Consider the following 23535-nt stretch of genomic DNA (forward strand, 5'->3'; position numbering starts at 1 on the left):
CTGCATGGATTACAGGGACAGACAGCCCCAGACTGGCTGGGAGCAGGGATACAGCTCTGCATGGATGACTGGGACAGGCAGCCCCAGACTGGATGGGAGCAGGGAAGCAGCTCTGCATGGATTACTGGGACAGGCAGCCCCAGACTGGCTGGGAGCAGGGATGCAGCTCTGCATGGATGACTGGGACAGGCAGCCCCAGACTGGATGGGAGCAGGGAAGCAGCTCTGCATGGATTACAGGGACAGGCAGCCCCAGACTGGCTGGGAGCAGTGCTGCAGCCCTCCATGGATGACTGGGACAGGCAGCCCCAGACTGGCTGGGAGCAGGGATGCAGCTCTCCATGATCCGTGATCTGGTGGCCAGTGTGGCTACTTAAAAAATACACTTACCAACAATCAATTACCACATATATTTGAACTGTGTAGTTCCAGCCAGGACCACCTTTCTAAAATGCACAGTGATTGGCAAATTCAACATGCACTAGCATTTCACGTGCCTGCTAACAAAAATAATAAACAAACAAGTTCTAGTCACATGAGTGATGATCATCACGTTACTTTTTTTGTCAAGCTTCCAACTGTTTCCATTTCACATCCCCCCAACCATTACCTCAGTGGGAACCTTGGGAACATCAATAGATAAGAGCACAGCCAGCCAATAGCAATACATATTCATTCCTAAGTGACCTTTACTGACCTGGGAAGTGTCAACAATTTGTATCATTTTCTGTTGGTGTTCGTGAGTTTCCAGTTCCATTTCCCATCCCCCCAAACATCACCTCAGTGGCAACCTTGGTAACATCAATAGATAAGAGGGCAGACAGCCAATAGGAATACATATTCATTCCTAACTGACCTTCAGTGACCTGGAAAGTGTCAATTTGTATCATTTTCTGTTAGTGCGCACTAACACGATTTAACGATTTTTAACGATAAATCGTTAGAATTTCTATTGTATTGTGTTCTATAACGATTTAAGACGATATTAAAAATATCGGACGATAATATTAATCGTTGAAAAACGATTCACATCCCTAGCGCCGGTTACTGCTACTAACACTGAAGCCCATTATATAGAAACATAGAAATGACGGCAGAAGAAGACCAGTCGGTCCATCCAGTCTGCCCAGCAAGCTTCACACTTCTTTTTTTCTCATACTTATTTGTTTCTCTTGGCTCTTAGTAACCTTAGGTTCTATTTCCCTTTCATCCCCACTATTTTTTCTCATACTTATCTGTTTCTCTTGGCTCTTAGTAACCTTAGGTTCTATTTCCCTTTCACCCCCACTATTAATGTAGAGAGCAGTGATGGAGCTGCTTCCAAGTGAAATATTAAGTTTGATTAGTTGGGTAAGTGGCAGCATAGCTCTCTGCCGTTGAAGCAGAGAGCAATGCTGGATATGCGTGAAGTATTAGTTTTTCTTCTCCCCTGCCGTTGAAGCAGGGAGCTATGCTGGATATGCATTGAAAGTGAAGTATGCCTTGAAAGTCACATTAACTATCATCAAATATTGAAAAGCCTAATAATTGGTAATTGAAAAAGCCTAATAATTGGTAATACCTATAGCCCATAAACCCATCCCTGTTTTGTTTTGTTTTTTTGTTTGTTTTTTTTCTTTTTTTTAATTGGGAGATGGCAGCCCTCCATCCTTCCGCTCTGTGAAGGTGGAAACCCAACCACTGGCCACTGGCATCCCGCTCCGTGAATGCCTCTGTGGCTACTGCCGCTCCGTGGAGTGTTTTGCTGCCTGCTCTTTATACGCGTCCTCTAGACCTGATGGATCCACAGTGTTTATCCCACGCCCCTTTGAAGTGCTTCACAGTTTTGGACTTCACCACTTCCTCTGGAAGGGCATTCCAGGCATCGACCACTCTCTCCGTGAAGAAATACTTCCTGACATTGGTTCTTAGTCTTCCTCCTTGGAGCCTCAGCTCATGACCTCTGGTTCTGCTGATTTTTTTCTGACGGAAAAGGTTTGTCGTTGTCTTTGGAGCGTTAAAGTTTTTCAAGTATCTGAAAGTCTGAATCATATCACCCCTGCTCCTCCTTTCCTCCTGGGTGTACATATTTAGATTCTTCAATCTCTCCTCGTATGACATCCGATGAAGACCCTCCACCTTTCTGGTCGCCCTTCTCTGTACCACTTCAATCTTATCTCTGTCTCTTTGAAGATACGGTCTCCAGAACTGAACAAAGTACTCCAGGTGAGGTCTCACCAAGGACCTGTACAAGGGGATAATCACTTCCCTTTTCTTCCTCGATATGCCTCTCTCTATGCAGCCCAGCATTCTTCTGGCTTTTGCTATCGCCTTGTCACATTGTTTCGCACACTTCATATCATTAGACACTATAACCCCAAGGTCTCTCTCCTGCTCCGTGCAGATCAGCCTTTCCCCCCACCATCAAATACAGTTCATTCGGATTTCCACTCCCCATATGCATGACTTTGCACTTCTTGGCATTGAATCTCAGCTGCCATATCTTCGACCACTCTTCCAGTTTCCTTAAATCCCGTCTCATTCTCTCCACTCCTTCCGGCGTGTCCACTGTGTTGCAGATCTTAGTGTCGTCCGCAAAAAGACAAACCTTACCTTCTATCCCGTCCGCAATGTCGCTCACAAAGATATTGAACAGGACCGGTCCCAACACCGATCCTTGCGGTACACCACTTAAAACCGCTCTCTCTTCAGAGAAAGTTCCATTTACCATCACACATTGTCTTCTGTCCGTCAACCAGTTTGCAATCCAGGTCACCAACTCGGCACTCACTCCTAAGCTTCTCATTTTATTCACCAGTCCCCTGTGTGGAACCGTATCAAAAGCTTTGCTGAAATCTAAGTAGATGACATCGAGCGCTCTTCCTTGATCCAATTCCTTGGTTACCCAGTCAAAAAAGTCAATCAGATTTGTCTGACAGGATCTTCCCCTGGTGAATCCATGCTGCCTCTGGTCCATCAGTTCTCCGGACTGTAGATAGTTCACTATTCTCTCTTTCAACAGTGACTCCATTACTTTTCCCACCACTGAAGTGAGGCTAACCGGTCTGTAGTTGCCAGCCTCCTCTCTTCTCCAATCACTCGGCACCACTCCCGCTTCTAGGGATCTATTGAACAGGTCACACATCGGACCCGCCAGCACATCTCTGAGCTCCCTCAGTATCCTTGGATGAATCCCATCAGGTCCCATGGCTTTGTCCACTTTCAGATTCTTTAGATCTTCCCATACATTTTCTACTGTAAAAGGGTTTTCGTCTGTTCCACTTCCTTCCAGTTTCTTGTTCTGTAGAGATGGTCCTTCTCCAGGGTCTTCTTTAGTGAACACAGAACTGAAGTATTCGTTTAATATATCTGCCATTTCTTTGTCTTTCTCCACGCATTGATCATTTCCACCTTTCAATTTTACTATACCACTTTGAACTTTTCTCTTTTCACTGATGTATCTGAAAAATGTTTTGTTACCATTCTTTAGCTCCTTGGCAATCCTCTCTTCCGCTTGACTTTTTTCTGTCTTGATTAATTTCTTTGTCTCCCTCAGTTGAATCAAATATTGTTCTTTGTGCTCCTCCCTTTGGGATCTTTTATAATTCTTGAATGCTGTTCTTTTAGCCTTAATTTTGTCAGCCACCTCCTTTGAGAACCAGATAGGTTTCATTTTTCTTTTGCTTTTCTTTACACTTCTAACATATATAGTAGTTGCCTTGGTAATTGCTCCTTTTAGATTGGTCCACTGCTGATCCACATCTCTCTCGTTCTCCCAGCCTTTTAGTTCTTCCTCTAGGTATTTCCCCATTTCTTCAAAGTCCGTGTTTTTGAACTGTAAAACTCGGGTCTTTGTGCTTCTTTTCCATATTCTTTTAGTGATATTAAACCATACCGTTTGATGATCACTGGTGCTGAGGTGGGCGCCCACCTGAACATCAGAGACATTATCTCCATTAGTGAGCACTAAATCGAGTATAGCTCCTTCTCTCGTGGGTTCCATTACCATTTGTTTGAACAAAGTTACTTGCATGGCATCCACTATCGCTCTACTATTTTTAGATTCTGCAGATGGGATTTTCCAGTCTGCATCTGGCATATTAAAGTCACCAACGATCACCACTTCTCCCTTCTTACCTATCTTATGGATGTCTTCAACCAGGTCTCTGTCCAGCTCTTCCTTTTGGTTTGGAGGCCTGTAAACCACTCCAATATAAATGGACGCTCCGTCATCTTTTTTTAGGTCGACCCATAGCGCTTCTTCATTGCCCCAGCATCCTTGCAGCTCAGATGCTTGGATATTGTTTCTGACATAAAGAGTCACAGACACCACCCCCTTTTCTATCCACTCTGTCCTTCCTTAACAAGTTGTAGCCTGGTATTGCTGTATCCCAGTCATGAGATTCTGTGAACCATGTTTCTGTGATAGCAACAATGTCCAAATTTGCCTCTGTCATTAGGGCCTGCAGATCTGGGATTTTATTTCCCAAACTATGAGCATTTGTGGTCATAGCTTTCCAGCATTTGCGGTCGTAGCTTTCCAGCATTTGTGGTCATAGCTTTCCATTCTGCTGCCTCCTCTGTGCAGGCCCCGTGGGCTTAAGAACATAAGAAAATGCCATACTGGGTCAGACCAAGGGTCCATCAAGCCCAGCATCCTGTTTCCAACAGTGGCCAATCCAGGCCATAAGAACCTGGCAAGTACCCAAAAACTAAGTCTATTCCATGTAACCATTGCTAATGGCAGTGGCTATTCTCTAAGTGAACTTAAAAGCAGGTAATGGACTTCTCCTCCAAGAACTTATCCAATCCTTTTTTAAACACAGCTATACTAACTGCACGAACCACATTCTCTGGCAACAAATTCCAGAGTTTAATTGTGCGTTGAGTAAAAAAGAACTTTCTCTGATTAGTTTTAAATGTGCCCCATGCTAGCTTCATGGAGTGTCCCCTAGTCTTTCTACTATCCGAAAGAGTAAATAACCGATTCACATCTACCCGTTCTAGACCTCTCATGATTTTAAACACCTCTATCATATCCCCCCTCAGTCGTCTCTTCTCCAAGCTGAAAAGTCCTAACCTCTTTAGTCTTTCCTCATAGGGGAGTTGTTCCATTCCCCTTATCATTTTGGTAGCCCTTCTCTGTACCTTCTCCATCGCAATTATATCTTTTTTGAGATGCGGCGACCAGAATTGTACACAGTATTCAAGGTGCGGTCTCACCATGGAGCGATACAGAGGCATTATGACATTTTCCGTTTTATTCATCATTCCTTTTCTAATAATTCCCAACATTCTGTTTGCTTTTTTGACTGCTGCAGCACACTGAACCGACGATTTCAATGTGTTATCCACTATGACACCTAGATCTCTTTCTTGGGTTGTAGCACCTAATATGGAACCCAACATCGTGTAATTATAGCATGGGTTATTTTTCCCTATATGCATCACCTTGCACTTATCCACATTAAAGTTCATCTGCCATTTGGATGCCCAATTTTCCAGTCTCACAAGGTCTTCCTGCAATTTATCACAGTCTGCTTGTGATTTAACTACTCTGAACAATTTTGTGTCATCTGCAAATTTGATTATCTCACTCGTCGTATTTCTTTCCAGATCATTTATAAATATATTGAACAGTAAGGGTCCCAATACAGATCCCTGAGGCACTCCACTGTCCACTCCCTTCCACTGAGAAAATTGCCCATTTAATCCTACTCTCTGTTTCCTGTCTTTTAGCCAGTTTGCAATCCACGAAAGGACATCACCACCTATCCCATGACTTTTTACTTTTCCTAGAAGCCTCTCATGAGAAACTTTGTCAAACGCCTTCTGAAAATCCAAGTATACTATATCTACCGGTTCACCTTTATCCACATGTTTATTAACTCCTTCAAAAAAGTGAAGCAGATTTGTGAGGCAAGACTTGCCCTGGGTAAAGCCATGCTGACTTTGTTCCATTAAACCATGTCTTTCTATATGTTCTGTGATTTTGATGTTTAGAACACTTTCCACTATTTTTGCTGGCACTGAAGTCAGGCTAACCGGTCTGTAGTTTCCCGGATCGCCCCTGGAGCCCTTTTTAAATATTGGGGTTACATTTGCTATCCTCCAGTCTTCAGGTACAATGGATGATTTTAATGATAAGTTACAAATTTTTACTAATAGGTCTGAAATTTCATTTTTTAGTTCCTTCAGAACTCTGGGGTGTATACCATCTGGTCCAGGTGATTTACTACTCTTCAGTTTGTCAATCAGGCCTACCACATCTTCTAGGTTCACCGTGATTTGATTCAGTCCATCTGAATCATTACCCATGAAAACCTTCTCCATTACGGGTACCTCCCCAACATCCTCTTCAGTAAACACCGAAGCTTCCACTTTCTCCATGCTGATCTCGTACATTGTGAGATCCGCATAGAGAAAGTGCTATTCTTGCACATTCCCAAAGATTACATGTGCCAATCACTAAAAAGTAATTTTTTTTTTTTTTTTTACCTTTGCTGGCTGATGTTAGTTTTCTAATAGGCTTTTTTTTTTCCACCTTCCCTTTCTTATTTTTTTGCCAATTCCTTTTATATTGTCCTTTTTTCTTCCGTATTTCTTTTCTCTCCGTCTTCTTCCCTCAAACACAGTCAGGTTCTCATTCTCACATGCATTTCTCTCTCTCACACACACACAGGCTCTCACTGTCACATGCTGTCTCTCATACAATCATTCATACACACAGTCTCTCACTGGCATATGCTGTCTGACTCTCACACACACAGGCTCTCTCTGTCACTCCCACATGCTGTCTTGCTCAAGCATAGGCTCTCACTGTCAAACGCTGTCTCTCTCACACACACAGAGGCTCTCACATGCTGCCCTCATACATTCAGATCCCCACTCCCACACACAATCTCTCAACTCATCTCATACACGCACGCACACACCCTCTACAGACCCTCAACCTCTCTCTCACCTCTGGGCCTCCTCTTCGCGGGTTATTTTATTTATTTATTGCGCCCGGGGGCATCAGCTCCCCTCGGGATACCACTGCAAGCCTCCTCTTTGCGGGTCGCCGCAGGATGGGCTCTGCAGCGGCCCTGAACTTCTCGGGTCTCTTCCTCTTCCTTGGCCCTGCTATTGGGCCTCTTCCTCTTCTTGGGCTGCTGCGACTTGGGATTCGCAGCAGCCCTCAGCGGCTCCTCTTCTGCACGCACTGATGCTCTTTCTCCTTCTTGCCCACGCGGCTCCGGCAACGTTTACTTCCGGGGCCGCACAGGCAGGAAGGAGAAAGAGCATCAGCGCGTTTGAACGCGATCTTTTTCTTCGGGCAAGGAGGTTCAGCGCCCGCATGAGCCTCCTTGCGCCCGGGGGCATTGGCTCCCCTCGGGATACCACTGCTCGCTACTGCCCCTAATACTTTGGAAACTTTATTTAAAAAAAAAACAATGACGTCACAGGATTGACCGGCCCACCGGGGGAAGCCCGATCCCCCGATAGGTCAATCCGCCCCTGTTTACAAGGGATGGCTTACTTTCGGGGGAGGTCTTATATTTAAGAATTCGGCAAAATCTCTACTAGGTTTTATTTTTGGGGGATGTCTTATTTTCGGGGAAACACGGTAGTAGTGGCTATTTTCTAAATCAATTTGATTAATAGACTCCGATTCTCCTAAGCGCCTTAAGTATTATCTTAATAATAGTATTATAGTTATAAACTTCAGCATGCTATAACCTATTTTTCCAGCTGATTAAGCTTCCAAGTTCCATTTTCCTTGTTCAATGTAACTTTGCCTCTTCCACACTTTTGTTTTAAGTTTGTTGTCACTTCAGTTGTTTTCCCTTGTTTGATATGGCTTGCCCATGAAGGTCGGTATAGAAAAGTGTTAAATAAATAAATAAATAAATAAATAAATAAATAAATAATAGCAGGTAATGGACTTCTCCAATAACTTATTCAAACCTTTTTTAAACCCAGCTACACTAACTGCACTAACCACATCCCCTGGCAACAAATTCCAGAGTTTAATTGTACATTGAGTGAAAAAGAACTTTTTTTTTTTTTTTTTAAAGAAATTAATAAAGAGAAGTAAATGATTGATCACTCTTACAAAATGTATAGGTAACTCTATTTCTGAATAGATTGTTGTATTCTCTGTTTTGATGAAAATGCTAGAGATGGTTAAGTAATATATTTCCTTAAAACAATATGGAACTTAGATCAGTCATAAGTTGTGGACTACTAGAGAAAGAATGGATATTAATTTTTGTTGGATTAGATATCTTATATATGTTTGGTTAAATTCTTCTCTTTACTTATACAAGAGATGTCTTGTAAATGATTTGACTAAAATTTACAAATAAAGAATTAAAAAAAAAAAAAAAAGAACTTTTTACGATTAGTTTTAAATGTGCTACCTGCTAACTTCATGGAGAACCCCCTATTCCTTCTATTATCTGAAAGAATAATAACTGATTCACATCTACCCATTCTAGACCTCTCATGATTTTAAACACCTCTATAATATCCCCCCTCAGCCGTTTCTTCTCCAGTTTAGGGAACAAAGCCTTACAGTACATTGGGGTTCGGTACGTTCTATGTAATAATCGCACCCCTAATTCAACTCTTCTGCAACAGATAGAAAGTTTACGAGTAGAAGCCTATATGTGTTTCCATGAGGTCCCTGTTAAAGTCAGTCCTAGGTATGTGTTCCATTGATCCACAAGGGACTGAGGGGTACTGACCCCCATTTTTTATGCCAAGGCCCCCCCAGTAGATATTCATCACCCCTTTAACTGTCCCACACCCAGAACAAAGGTAGGTTTCCAACCTATTTAACGGGGGAAGTGGGCACTGTAAATCCAGTTTAGTTTGAAGTTCCCTCCGAAGTTGTAGATAAGACACTTGAGAGGTAGCTGGAATCTCATACTCCTCCTCCACTTCAGAGAAAGGGAGGAAACCATCAATGCCCCAGAGCTGAGCTATGCAACGTAGGGCCAGTCTATGCCAATTTGCGAAATCAGGATGAAATGAACACCATGAGATGCCGGGGTTTCTAAATATCGGGGCAAGGGGAGAGAGGAGGTCCGTTCGCTGTCCCATAAAGCGGCACAGCTGTCTTCATTGCTGCAATGTATGGGCTATAAGGGGGTTCATGTGACAGGCTTTGCAGGAGATAGGGGAAGTGGGGGATAAGAACAGTAGGGTAGGAAGGTTAATCCTGTCCAGGTGTTCTTTCTCCAGTTTCAGCCACCCAGGATCTCTGTCACCCACCCAGTAGGTCAGGCTGACCAATCGGGCAGCCCAGTAGTATAGCCGAACATTGGGCAGGGCCATGCCTCCTTGCTTTTTAGGTAAACATCAGGAACTTAACGTTATCCTTGCTGGCTTAAATTTCCGTATACATTTCCGAATTAGCCCACGTAACTCGTGAAACTGCGAAGCCTGAACATTACAGGGGGTATGCTGAAAGACATAGAGAAACTTTGACGGCCTGCCCATGATACCTGGTTATCCTCCCAACTTTTTAAGCGCTGCTTTGCTTCTGTAAACAGAGGCGCTATGTTTGTGGCGTAAAGTTTCTTATAATCCGTAGGTATAAATCCCCAGGTATTTAAACCCATCCCGTACAGTGCGCATTCCGGACAGGCAGTCAGGGACCCGTGCTATCCCGCCCAAGGGAAAAATCTCAGATTTATTATAGTTCAATTTATATCTGGATAAGGACCCATAACTGGCCACCAGGTCCAAAAAGGCTGACCGATTTTTAAATTTTTTTTTTAAATTTTTACTTTTGTTTTACTTTTGGGGCCTCCGACTTAATATCACAATGATATTAAGTAGGAGGGTGTACAGAAAAGCAGTTTTTTTCTGTACACTTCCCCGGTGCTGGCTGAAATTAACGCCAGCCTTTGGGCAGGCGTTAATTTCTGAAAGTAAAATGTGCAGCTTGACTGCACATTTTACTTTCTGTATAGTCAAAATTGTCTGTCCCAGGTTTCATTTTTAGGAATTAAGCTAGGAGTTGATGGTACAAGTATTGATGGTGCATTTGCAGGCCCATTAACAAAGGTGGCAGATTTTCAATCCTTGAATTACCAAGTATTACCATTATCACCTTAAGAAAAGGAAAACAAAGGGTTTTAAATCCCAGATGGAGAACAGTTCACTCACCACACCGTGTGTAGCACTTTCCAGTTGCATAACAAAAGAAACAAGAAATTCTTTTGACTGCTATTTGCTGAATTAAGATATATCAGAATGTTAATTTCAATGATGTTGCAATGCCACTTTAACTATAACTTTACTTTATTGTATGCCAGAGTTTATATCTTTTCAGTATTGTGCGGGAATAATTAATAGGGCCATCAATGTGCATTTGCATGTTGTGGGCGCTATTAGTTTCGGGAGGGTTGGACGGGCGTTTTCGATGTGCTATTACCCTTAGGGGCGGATTTTAAAAGGCGCGCGAATAGCCTACTTTTGTTTGCGCTCCAGGCGCAAACAAAAGTACGCTGGATTTTAGTAGATACGCGCGGAGCCGCGCGTATCTGCTAAAATCCTGGATCAGCGCGCGCAAGGCTATGGATTTTGTATAGCCGGCGTGCGCCGAGCCGCGCAGCCTACCCCCATTCCCTCCGAGGCCGCTCCGAAATCGGAGCGGCCTCGGAGGGAACTTTCCTTTGCCCTCCCCTCACCTTCCCCTCCCTTCCCCTACCTAACCCACCCGCCCGGCCCTGTCTAACCCCCCCCCTTACCTTTGTCGGGGGATTTACGCCTCCCGGAGGGAGGCGTAAATCCCCGCGCGCCAGCGGGCCTCCTGCGCGCCGGGCCGCGACCTGGGGGCGGGTACGGAGGGCGCGGCCACGCCCCCGGACCGCCCCGGGCCGTAGCCACGCCCCCGTACCCGCCCCCAAAATGCTGCCGACACGCCCCCGAAACGCCGCGACGACCGGGCCCGCCCCCGACACGCCCCCATCGGAGAACCCCGGGACTTACGCGAGTCCCGGGGCTCTGCGCGCGCCGGGAGGCCTATGTAAAATAGGCTTCCCGGCGCGCAGGGCCCTGCTCGCGTAAATCCGCCCGGTTTTGGGCGGATTTACGCGAGCAGGGCTCTGAAAATCCGCCCCTTACTGTATAAGGGGTAAAGCTAGCGCGTCGAAAACGTGCGTCCAAACCTAGGCTAACAGTGAGCTCCACCGTACTGTATCGGCCTGTAGATAGTATTACTAATTTATCTAATATTTAAGGTAAAGAGTATGTTAAATGAAATCAAATGATAGTGTTCACATTATAGTCAGAGTGTTGTTTGAGAACCTTATATTCTCTCATTTGGATTATTCTTCATGATTTGATTATTATCTTTTATTCTTAATGTTTTTGTGGTTCGGTATATTGTATGTTTTTAGGTTAGTTCATAAGCTTTTTTGAATAACCATGTTTTTAGTTCACATTTAAATTTCTTTCTATCTCGTAAAATATGTAGAGTCTCAAGCTTAGAATTCCAGAGCTTTGGACCTGCTATGGAAAACACATGGTCTCTTATTTGTGTCAGATGTGTGCTCCTTATTGTGGGAATAGACAATAGTCCTTTATTTTGGGATCGTAATGTTCTCTGTGGATTGTATGATTGTAGTATCACTCCTAGTAGACTGGTGTTATTGGAATGAATGATGTTGAATATTATCATTAATACTTTAAAGTATATTCTGGCTTGTACTGGTAACCAATGGAGTGACATAAGCGAGGGTGTAATATGATCATATTTCCTAGATCCTAGTAATAGTCTCATTGCTGCATTTTGTAATAGTTGTAGAGGCTTTAAGTGACATGCTGGTATACCTAGAAATAAGGAGTTACTGTAGTCTATGTTTGAGAAGATTAGTGTTTGCAGTACAGTTTGTAAGTCAGCGAAAGTTAATAATGGTTTCAACCGATGTAGAATACGCAACTTGGCATATCTTTTCTTGATTAATTTATTGATGTGCAATTTCATTGTAAGGTTCTCATCTAGCTGTATACCTAAATTCCCTACTTGATTTGATGACTTAATTTGAATGTTATCTAGGTTGAGAGCAGGTGGTTTAACTATCAGTGAGTTTCTACTTAGCCAAATGATTTCAGTCTTTTTAGGGTTTAAAGTTAGTTTAAATTGCGAAAGGTTTTGTTGTATCGCTTTCATATAATTTGAGAGTATCAAAGCTGTGTTTTCATATGATTTAGCGAATGGGATGTAAAACTGTAGGTGGTCTGCATACGAAAAGAATGTTATTCCTAGATATGTCAGTGATTTGCATATAGGGAGCATGTAAATATTGAATAGTGTTGCTGAGAGAGCTGAGCATTGCAGGACATCTGTGTTACTTTGGAAAGTATCGGATATATGATTTCCCAGCTTGACTTGAAATGTTCTGTTAGAAATGAGGAGAACCATCTGAGAACCATGCCATCAATCGCAATGTTTTCCAACTGATGGCATAACAGGTTATGATCCACTGAATCAAAGGCTGCAATTAGGTCAATTAGCGCTAGACAATAAGATTGATCTGCATTGATCCCTTGTAAAACCGAGTCCATTAGTAAAATGAGTAATGTCTTAGTTGAGTAATGTTTCCTAAATCCAAATTGATTTCGGGAGAGGATATTTTGATCTTCCAAGTGATTTACAAGCTGGGATAACACTGCTTTCTCAACGACTTTTGCAAAAAAAGACAAGTTGGATATTGGACGATAGTTGTCCCAGTCATTGTTTCTACCAGTCTTATTTTTTATGATCAGTTTTATCACTGCTTGTTTTAACTCATTAGGAACAGATCCTTCTGAGAGAGACAGGTTAATTAATATTGTGATAATCTGAATGATTACCCCCGGTACTTGTTTCAGGGAACTTGTGGAATTGGGTCACGTGGATGAGTGGCAGGTTTGATTTTAGAAATGATTTGACTAATTTCCAGCTTCGATACTCTGTCGAACTTGGACCACTTAACTTTGCCACTTGATACTTCAGGTGCTTTTATTGTGGCACAGATAAGGAATTGAGTTTTCAGTTTATTTATTTTGTTTAAGAGTGTGATAGCATATTTGTTACAAGAGGTCTTTGTGTAGTTGTAGTTTCTAGAGATTGAAGATGTCAGGTCCTTAATTAGATTTATTTTATTTTATTTATTTTTAATTTTTATATACCGGTGTTCCTGTATGACATACAAATCACATCGGTTTACATTGAAACAACTGAAACAAAGAACAAATAGATTCGCCCGGAGGCGGTGCATGGAACAAGGAGTACAAGAAACTGGGATCAGGCAAACTATTCTAGCTGAGATATGGATTGGTCCGGAATCCATATCTCAGTCCGGAATGTTTAACAACATCAAAGAGCAGTTTAGAATTGAATATGACCCGTGAATTTGTTTGGCATAGTAATCTTTTTTTTGCCTTATTGGTTAGTGAATGGTATTTTTGTAAGGAAGGATTTATATTTCCTTAGGAATTCAGCAGATGGGCATTTCCGCCATCGTTCCTCTAATTTTCTAAGGTGCTTTTTAGTGCTTCTTAATTTATCATTGTACTAGGTCGGGCTTCTTATGTTTGGCGTTATTCCTATCTTTGTTAATAGTTTTCGTCTGGATAGGACTGAGCTTTTCCGCTATGTCATTGACTATCTTGTCCCAGGAATCAAATACTGATATTGGGTAGGTTTGATTTAGTTCATGGAGCTTGTTTTCTATTGCTTCCAGTACTTCCATCTCTATCTTTATTCTCTATTCTATTATGGTTTTGGTTGGTAAAGGTTATTTCTGCTTTTATTAACTGGTGATCAGACCAGGGCAATGTTGTGTGCAAGTATTTATTAGGTAATTGCTGGTGTTAGCAAATATTAGGTCTAGAGTGTGGCCTGCTTTATGGGTGGTTTTTGAGACAAATTGTGAGCATCCCAGGGCTTCTATTGCTTCTAAAAACATTTCACACTCTAGGGTTCTCAGAGTTTTGTCTACATGGAGGTTAGTCTCCTACAATTAATGTAGATTCTGGTGATAGAAACACCTTAGCGAATAATTTGATCAATGGAGAGGAATCTTTTTGGAGTATGCCTGTGAGACAGTAGACCAGTCCTATATTTAATTGTAAAACTAATAAGGATGGAAAATTCACTACTCTCCATACCTGAAAACTTTTTATTTCCAGTCATCCTGAGTAAGGCATAGATTAGTGAGTCAGCACAAATTTTCTTCACACACACACACCTACCCATTCAGGCAGGTTCCCATTCACTCACACAAACATTCCAGACATGTTCCTGTTCACACACATGCACGCACATACTCCCCCCCAGACAGGTTCCCATACATTTCTCCCCCCCCCCCCCCCCGACAGGTTCACATACACACACCAGATAGGTTCTGTTTATTTATTTATTTATAACTTTTTGTATACCGTCATTCAGTTATTCTATCATGACCGGTTTACAATCAATTAAAAGGATAGATCTTACAAACAAATCACAAAAATACACTGTATGTAAAATTAACAAGAACATAAGATAAAATTAATAAAATAAGTGCAAGATAATCATGTCAAATGTAGATTTAAATGAGATAAAATTAGGAGTTAAAATGAATAATAAATTATATATTCAAATAAAAAAATTAGACTTCAGACGCTTCCCATAAACACACACACACACAAACACACACACACCAGACAGGTTCCTATTCACATACACATAACCCTCCAATCAGGCTCCCATTCACATCCCCCCCTCCTCCAGTCAGGCTTCCATTCAAATAACCCACCCCAGTCAGGCTCCCATTCACACACATCACACCCCAGTAAGGTCCTCATTCATACACACCATACCCTCACACTCCAGTAAGGCTCTCTTTCATGCATTTATTCATACACACACACACACACACACCCCATTTGGAGCCATTCTGCTGCTCCTCTTTGTGTGCCAGCCCATGCGTTAATCAAACCACGCAAGCCTAGCACTTCCTCTATGCCGATTTTGTGCATCACGAGTTCAGCATAGAAAATGTGCTAGCTGCACATGTTTTGGACAGCAAAAGCCGGCACCAAGAAGGAGTAGGAGAACGGGTTCCTTCTTCTTTCTTTGGCCACCGGTGGGATGGGGTCCATGGGTGGCCTCACGGGCCTCCTCTTCTTTTGGGCTGCCGAAGGGATGGGGCCCACTGGTGGCCTCATGAGCCTCCTCTATGTCCGGGTTGCTGGTAGGATGTGACCTACCGACTGCTTCACAGGTCTTTTCCTTTTTTCGGCCAGCGGTGGGACACGTCCACTAGCGGCCTCACGGACTGCTTCTTCTGCCATCCTTCCGGGTATGCTGCCCTGTGCAATTACACAGTATGCACACCCAGTAGTGCCAGATCTGACTGCAACTCCCTTTTCATTGGATTACTGCAGAATGCACTTCATTCTTTACAAATCATTCAGAACTCTGCAGCATGTATGATTACTAAAACAAAAATTCATGGTCACATTACCCCTGTCCTATTTTCACTTCATTGGCTCCCAGTACAGCAAATATAATATAAACTCACCTCCATAATTCATAATCTACTACACAATGTCACATTCCCGTGGATTTATTTATTTATTTATTTATTTATTTGTAGGGTTTTATATACCGTCATTCGGTAAAGCCATCATAACGGTTTACAAAATCTGCAATTATCATCCAACATGTGCAATTATCTTACAATCAAATGGAGATAACATAGTAATTGGGAACTCAGCCCTAAGATTACATATCTTCTGCCGCAATCTGTGCTTCTCTGGTCAACTCCTTTTAGACATACCTGCCCCAAGCCACGCTCACCTTGATTCAACTAGAGAAAGAGCTTTCTGAATAGTGAGCCCCACACTTTGGAAATCCCTACTTCCACAGCACAAATGACACCAAAGAATTCAAGAAAGCCCTAAAAGCATTTCTATTTCCAAAAGCCTTCAAGACAGCATGTAAATAGTGTTAAATGTTGCCAGCCGAGCAAATATTACTTGCAAAAGTCACTATAGGCATAGATAAGATTGTCTATGTAATTACTTTTCTCACAGGACAAGCAGGATGGTAGTCCTCACAAATGGGTGACATCACAGGATGGAGCCCAATCAGAGAACACTTTTGTCAAAATTTCCAGAACTTTGACTGGCCCCTACTGGGCATGCCCAGCATGGCACTAACCCTGCAGCCAGCAGGGGTCCCCCTTCAGTCTTCTTTTTTCCGCACAGCAGTAGCCTCGCGGTTAAGGAGCTATGCAGAGATTCCTGACAGGAATTTTCCTCACGGAATTACTAAAAGTTAATCTGCTCCACAGGGGTCCCTCCTTTAACTTTTTCAAGCCACGGTATTCCGGTAAGATTTTACCTGTTCTCCGTCGATTACCGTCGGGTTTGGCCCTCGCGGCCTACTGGCCGTCGACCGTACCACGGCTCAATTTTTTCCATGGCCATGGCGCCGGGGTTCCGTCGGTGCCCGGACTGTAATCGCACCATGTCCATCATAGACCCCCATAAAATCTGTGTAATGTGTCTTGAACGAGAGCATGATGTTTTGACCTGCACCAAATGTGCCTGAATGACACCAAAAGGTCGCAAGGCCAGAAAGGATAAGACGGAACTTCTCATCCGTGCTCAAACCCCGACTCCATCCATTGCATCGACATCGTCAGAACCGGCTCCGTCAACTTCGCGCCAGCATCGACCACCTGCCGGTGACCGTCCGGCATTGACGACATCTCGGCCTTCGACACCCTCTACTCCCTCTCAGGACCGAGGGGATCGCAGAGACAAACATTGCCATCGACATTGAAAGTCTCGGACCATCGAGGGAACAAAATCATTGACCTCGCCATGGTCTGAGCCGCCGTCGAAGAAACCCCGTCCAGAAAAGGCACCGACCTTTTCGGCGACCGGGTCACCGAGGCAACCCTCACCCGACAGGCTTTCGGGAGCCGCGACTCCACCTTTAATGGTGGTTCCTCCGGCTATGCCTCTGCCTCCTTCTGTTCCGGAGCCGGGGCTGCTTGCTCTAGGTTTCTGAGAAGAACTGGACTGGATGGTTTAGGAGGCCATTGACAAGGCGATGCAACGACTCCAGGTTCCTCCGGCACCAACAGAGGTACCGATTGTGGAACCGACCACCGACCCAATTCCGGCAGCCTTGGCACCGCTGCTCTCCAGGATGGAAGTGCTCATTGCCACTTTTCCACCGATGGACCCTGGGTCGATGATGGCTCCGGTGCCCTCCCGCTTAATCTGTCATCGGGAGGAGAAATACCATTCCACATCCCTCCATCGGGAGTTCTACCTCAGCCATCGATGCTGATACGCCCGTCGATGCTGATACACCCGTCCATCACCACCGGTCCAACCATCGGTGCCAATACGCTCGTTGGCGCCACCAAGCCATCCATTGATGCCTGCGCCGGTGCCTTCGATGCCTTCATCAGTGCCTCCAATCATTCCTTCGATTCCTTAGGAGCCTAGACCAGGACCCTCGGGTATTCCACCACCCCATCCTCCTCTAGTTCCTAGAGGGGCAGGTGCTGATCCCTATGATACCTGGACTGTTGACTGTTGATTCCTCCCCAGACACCGATGATTTGCCTTCACCACCTTCACCCACTGAAAGTAGAAGCTTTCTCCTCCAGAGGACCTTTCCTTTATAAATTTTGTGAAGGAAATGTCTGAATTGGTTCCCTTCCAATTACAGACTGAACAGGATGATAGACATCAGATGATGGAGTTACTACAATTCCTGGATGCTCCCAAGGAAATAACCTCCATCCCTATCCACAAGGTTCTTCTGGATCTCCTCAAGAAGAACTGGGAACATCCTGGCTCCATTGCTCCAGTCCACAGAAAAGCTGACACTACCTATTTGGTGCAGTCAGCTCCGGGTTTTCAGAAATCTCAATTGGATCACCAATCTGTAGTGGTAGAATCTGCACAGAAAAGAGCAAGAATCAATGCTCATCTCCCGAATTGCTGCTTATCAGCTCTATATGACCCAATATAATAGGGTCATTTTTAAGCAGATACAAGATTTGACAGACTCCCTGCCTCAGCAATTTCAAGATCAGCTCCAAACCCTAGTAAACAAGGGTTTTGAGGCAGACAAGCATGAGATAAGATCATCTTATGATATCTTTGACACTGCTACTAGGGTATCTGCAGCTGCTATTTCGGCAAAGAGATGGGCCTGGCTCAAGCCTTCTGACCTTCGCCCTGAGGTACAAGACAGGTTATCTGACCTACCCTGTGTAGGAGATAATCTGTTTGGCGAACAGATTCAACGGACAGTGGCGGAACTTAAGGACCATCATGAGACCCTAAGACAGCTCTCTCTGATGTCTTCTGACTACTCTTCAAAACAGCCCTTCCGAAAGGACTCTAAAAACTCATTCTTCCACCCGAAGAAGTCCTACCCGCCACCAACCAGGTCCCGTTCTACGAGACCTTTTCAGAAAGCCCAGTCTCATCAGACACGGAAACAAAAACCGCAAGGAGCTCCTCAACCAGGTCCTATTTCAGGTTTTTTACTTCTACCTAGAGAGCAGCAGCCAGCTTCCATTGCCTCACATACCAGTGGGAGGGTGACTGTGCCACTTCAACAATATATGGCACTCAATCACCTCAGACCAATGGGTACTGGTGATAATTACTCAAGGTTACCATCTGAACTTTCTCTCCATGCCACCGGACTCCCCACCTCTACCGACGTGGAGAACATCCGATCACTCCATCCTTCTGGATCAGGAGGTCTCCCTCCTTCTCCAGTCCAAGGCAATAGAACCCGTACCCTACTCTCAGCACGGCCTAGGATTCTATTCCTGGTACTTTCTAATCCCCAAAAAATCGGGATGCATTCGTCCTATTCTGGACCTACTGGCCCTCAACAAGTACCTCCAGCGAGAGAAATTCAAGATGGTAACCTTGGGCTCGCTTCTTCCTCTTCTACAAAGAGGAGACTGGCTCTGTTCTCTAGACCTCCAGGACGCATACACTCATATTGCGATAACTCCATCTCATCGCAAATACTTGAGGTTTCTAGTAGGCCCCAAGCACTATCAGTACCGAGTGCTTCCATTCGGCCTAGCGTCTGTGCCATGACTCTTCACAAAATGTCTCATAGTAGTTGCAGCCTTCCTCAGGACTCAAGTTGTTCACGTCTACCCCTCTCTAGACAATTGGTTAATCAGGGCTCCCACTCAGCAAGCTGCTCTGTCGTCCCTCAATCTAACTCTACACACTCTAATTTCATTAGGATTTCTCGTCAACTACGACAAATCCTACTTAGTCCCATCTCAAACCTTGTTGTTCATTGGGGCAGACTTGGACACCTTGCAGGCAAAGGCTTTTCTGCCTCAACAGCGAGCTCTCACCCTTGTGTTTCTTGCACACCAGCTGCAGTCTCAGCACTCCGCGACTGCACGCCACTTTTCATCCTCCTGGGACACATGGCGTCCTCAGTTCAGGTCACACCAATGGCCCGTTTGGCCATGAGAATCATGCAGTAGACTCTAAGGTCTCAATAGACTCAAAGCATTCAGCCCCTGTCGACCATTGTCCACATAACCGACTCACTCTTGCCTGGTGGAAAAATCAGATCAATCTCCTTCACGGCTTGCCCTTTCAGGTTCCAAACCCTCAATTAATTCTCACCACTGATGCTTCCAACCTCGGCTGGGGAGCCCATATGGCCAATCTGCAGACACAAGGATCTTGGTCTCCAGAGGAAGCCAAACACCAAATAAATTTCCTGGGCTTGATGGACCCTTGGTCTGACCCAGTATGGCATTTTCTTAATCAGATATGCTCTCAGGGCATTTCAGGATTACCTCTCAAATCAAGTTATCCTGATCCAGATGGACAACCAGGTGGCCATGTGGTACATCAACAAACAGGGAGGCACGGGCTCCTTCCTTCTGTGTCAAGAAGTTGCACAGATATGGGTGGAAGTTCTCTCCCATTAGAAATACCTCAGGGCCACCTACTTGTTGGCAGACAAGCTGAGTCGCATCTTTCAACTGCACGAGTGGTCACTCAACCCCTCAGTAGCGAACTCCATCTTCCAACAAAGGGGATATCCTCAGATAGACTTCTTTGCGTCTCCTCAAAACCGCAAAGTAGAGAACTTCTGCTCTCTCATTCGCAGCAAACACTCTCAGCCCAGAGACACCTTCTCCCTCTCATGGGCAGCTGGCCTACTTTATGCATTCCCTCCACTTCATCTTCTCTCGAAGACTCTAGTGAAGTTACGTCAGGACAAGGGAACCATGATCCTCATAGCACCTCACTGGCCACACCAAGTGTGGTTTCCAATACTTCAGGATCTCTCCATTTGCAGGGAAATGACCCACTTCTGACCACTCAAAACAATGGGTGCCTCCGTCACTCCAATCTTCAAGCCTTGTCCCTGACTGCATGGATGTTGAAAGGTTAATCCTTCAGCCATTTAACCTTTTTGACCCAGTTTCCCGTGTCCTGATTGCTTCACGGAAGCCTTCCACGAGAAAATCTTACTCTTACAAATGAAACAGGTTTACGTTATGGTGCTCTTCTCAGTCCCTTGGCCCTTTTACCTGTCCAATCACGAAGTGTTTGGATTGTCCAATCAGAGATAGTTTTTGAACTATCTCTGGCACTTATCAGAGTCAGGTCTCAAAACATCTTTCATCGGAATGCATGTCAGTGCGGCAGCCGCCTTCCATAACGGTGTTGGGGATGTACCCATATCAGTACAACCCCTTGTAACATGTTTTCTGAAGGGCTTGCTTCACCTCAAGCCTCCATTGCATCCTCTGGCCCCTTCTTGGGACCTCAATCTGGTTTTGGGTCAGCTCATGAAACCACCATTCGAGCCTTTTCAATCCTGTGATCTTCGCTATCTCACATGGAAAGTGATTTTCCTTCTGGCAATCATTTCGGCTCGCAGAGTTAGTGAATTACAGGCTCTAGTTACCTATCCGCCTTACACTAAACTTCTGCAGGACCGGACAGTACTCCGCATTCACCCTAAATTTTTGCCTTAGGTAGTTTCGGACTTTCTTCTCAATCAATCCATTATACTACCTACCTTTTTTCCCAGGCCCCATTCCAATCCAGGAGAGCAGGCTCTGCATACCCTTGACTGCAAAGGGCTCTAGCCTAGACCATACAGCTTCCCACAGGAAAAGCACTCAATTGTTTGTTTCTTTTCATCCTATCAAATTGGGGCAGTCTGTGGGTAAGCAGACTCTCTCCTCCTGGTTGGTGGACTGCATATCCTTTTGCTATCAGCAAGTGGGCATTCCACTTCAAGACCGTGTTAAAGCACACTCTGTGAGGGCCATGGCGACTTCAGTAGCACACCAACGATCGGTGCCGCTTCCTGACATTTGCAGGGCTGCCACCTGGAGTTCTCTCCATACTTTTACAGCCCACTATTGCTTGGACAATGTCATGATCCACTATGCTGATGGGAGGAGCAATCAGATAGGAGTGTCAATCTGATGTATTCCGTAGGTGGACTTAGCAATCTGTTGTTATAGACTGCTGGAGATAGTAGTAAGTGGATCCTTGGGCTGGTGGCAGATGACCACGCCCCCGGGGGGAGATCCCAAGAGGGACCACTGGCTAGGCTTAGAGTATGGAGACAGACACACACTAGTTCTTTTATTAAATAGGTCTTGAAACCACCAGAGGTGGCAGAAGTGAGCTGAAGTGCCCAGTAGAGCTGAAGTCTCTCAGATACTGTAACAGCGATCACTGGAAGGCTAGGCTGTTGAGAAACTGTAGACAATGAGTAGGCAGGGTATGCAGAGTTCATGAACAGAACTAGATGACAACACTCACATATTGGTATCAGGGAGCTCAGGAGCTGGAAAGGATAGGACCTTGAGGAGCGAGTACCTGGTTCCAGGGAAAGCTCTGAGAGAGCGATGGTAACTCACAATGATGTAGATTATGATGACTTCCAGGCAGAAGAGAATCAGCAGATAGTCAGGAACGATGGCCCTCGAGGAGCGAGTACCGGTTCCTGTCTGTAACCTGAAAGGCAAAGAGAGAGAGAGAGGCCCCCAAGGAGCAGGTACCTCTGGTAAGTCCGAGGAGGCAGAGTAGATTAGACAGGACCGGATTTGAGTCCTTAGCCCAGTCCTTGCTAACTAAATTAGCAGCGATATCAGAGACCTTTAAATATTGGAAGCGGATGACGTCATCTCAGGGGGACGCCCCTGAGGTTCGCACCCTTGCTGGTACTTCACTTGGAGCGTGGCGCACGCCCTAGGCTTCAGGCAACATGGTGGATCTGCATCGTAGAGCAAGCCTGGGGACGCCAGAGAGAAACGGCAGGGAGACACCTCGGCAGCCAGCCGTCCTTCAGACCTGGAGGGAGTCGCCACAGAGGTAAAGAGGGCGGAGTGAAGAAGTCGGGCAGCGACAGTCACAACAGACAAAGCCGGAAGACAAGATTCCATCTTCAGCCAATCTGTCCTGCGTAACCTATTCACAACTTGACGTACCAACACTCTTCCGCCTGCCCATTAGGGTTCAGGATGCCCTCGACCAAATTGCACCCCAGTTGTTGTGCCTGTTGCACGTCTTGGGTACATTTGGTGCATACTCGGACATCCTCAGCTCGGTACTCACCCATATATGAGGACTACCATCCTGCTTGTCCTGTGAGAAAGCAAATGTTGCTTACCTGTAACAGGTGTTCTCACAGGACAGCAGGATGTTAGTCCTCATGCAACCCGCCCACCGCCCCATGGTGTTGGGTTCGTAACATTTTCTTATTTTATTTTCGGCACTACCTGTAGCTTTTAAACAAGACTGAAGTGGGACCCCTGCTGGCTGCAGGATTGGTGCCATGCTGGGCATGCCCAGTAGGGGCCAGTCAAAGTTCTGGAAACTTTGAGAAAAGTGTTCCTTGATTGGGCTCCATCCTGTGATGTCACCCATATGTGAGGACTAACATCCTGCTGTCCTGTGAGAACACCTGTTACAGGTAAGCAACTTTTGCTATATGTATGTGCTATGCTGAAATTGTGTATATTTTTATCCTGCTCCAAACCTTGGAGGGTGCAGGGTAGAAATTATTTTAAATAAATGAATAAGCTTTAATGATGGTTGCTATTTGTGATTTTTTTCATTGTTTAACTTCCAGAGGACTATAAACAATTGAGTGAATCGAGTCTATTGTATATAACTTTGCCACAAACTCAAATGTGTTATTTCTATAAAACATATAAACTTTAGAAAAATCATCAGTTTATAATACAATTATTATGTTGTTTGATGCACATAATTTCTTCTAATAATAGATGTTATTTTTGTAGGTTAATGACATATGTGAAACACATATTGATATAATACTTAAGGATATTTCAGAGACTATTATGATAGTCCTGCCAGAGGATGGTCCTACCACTGTGGAAAAGATGCTGTCAAGCAATGAGGTAAGATATATGTACATTAGAAGTTGAATTTGTTGACCCATATTGTTGTTGTCAAAATGATCAAAAAACCTGCTCAGTGACTGCAGGGGATGAGTGGGGGACTGAAAGAG

At 44.6% G+C, this 23535-nt stretch overlaps 1 protein-coding gene across 1 annotated transcript in view; it reads left to right on the forward strand.

Annotated features, from left to right (window-relative positions):
- DNAH8 (dynein axonemal heavy chain 8) overlaps positions 1 to 23535 on the forward strand; it is a 1926251-nt gene that overhangs the window by 591892 nt on the left and 1310824 nt on the right. Inside the window, 1 exon segment of the mRNA XM_029592920.1 lies at positions 23306 to 23425. Within this exon segment, the coding sequence (XP_029448780.1) occupies positions 23306 to 23425 (120 nt within the window).

This window comes from Rhinatrema bivittatum, chromosome 3 (assembly GCF_901001135.1).
Source record: "Rhinatrema bivittatum chromosome 3, aRhiBiv1.1, whole genome shotgun sequence".
In the NCBI taxonomy this organism is placed as follows: Eukaryota; Metazoa; Chordata; class Amphibia; order Gymnophiona; family Rhinatrematidae; genus Rhinatrema; species Rhinatrema bivittatum.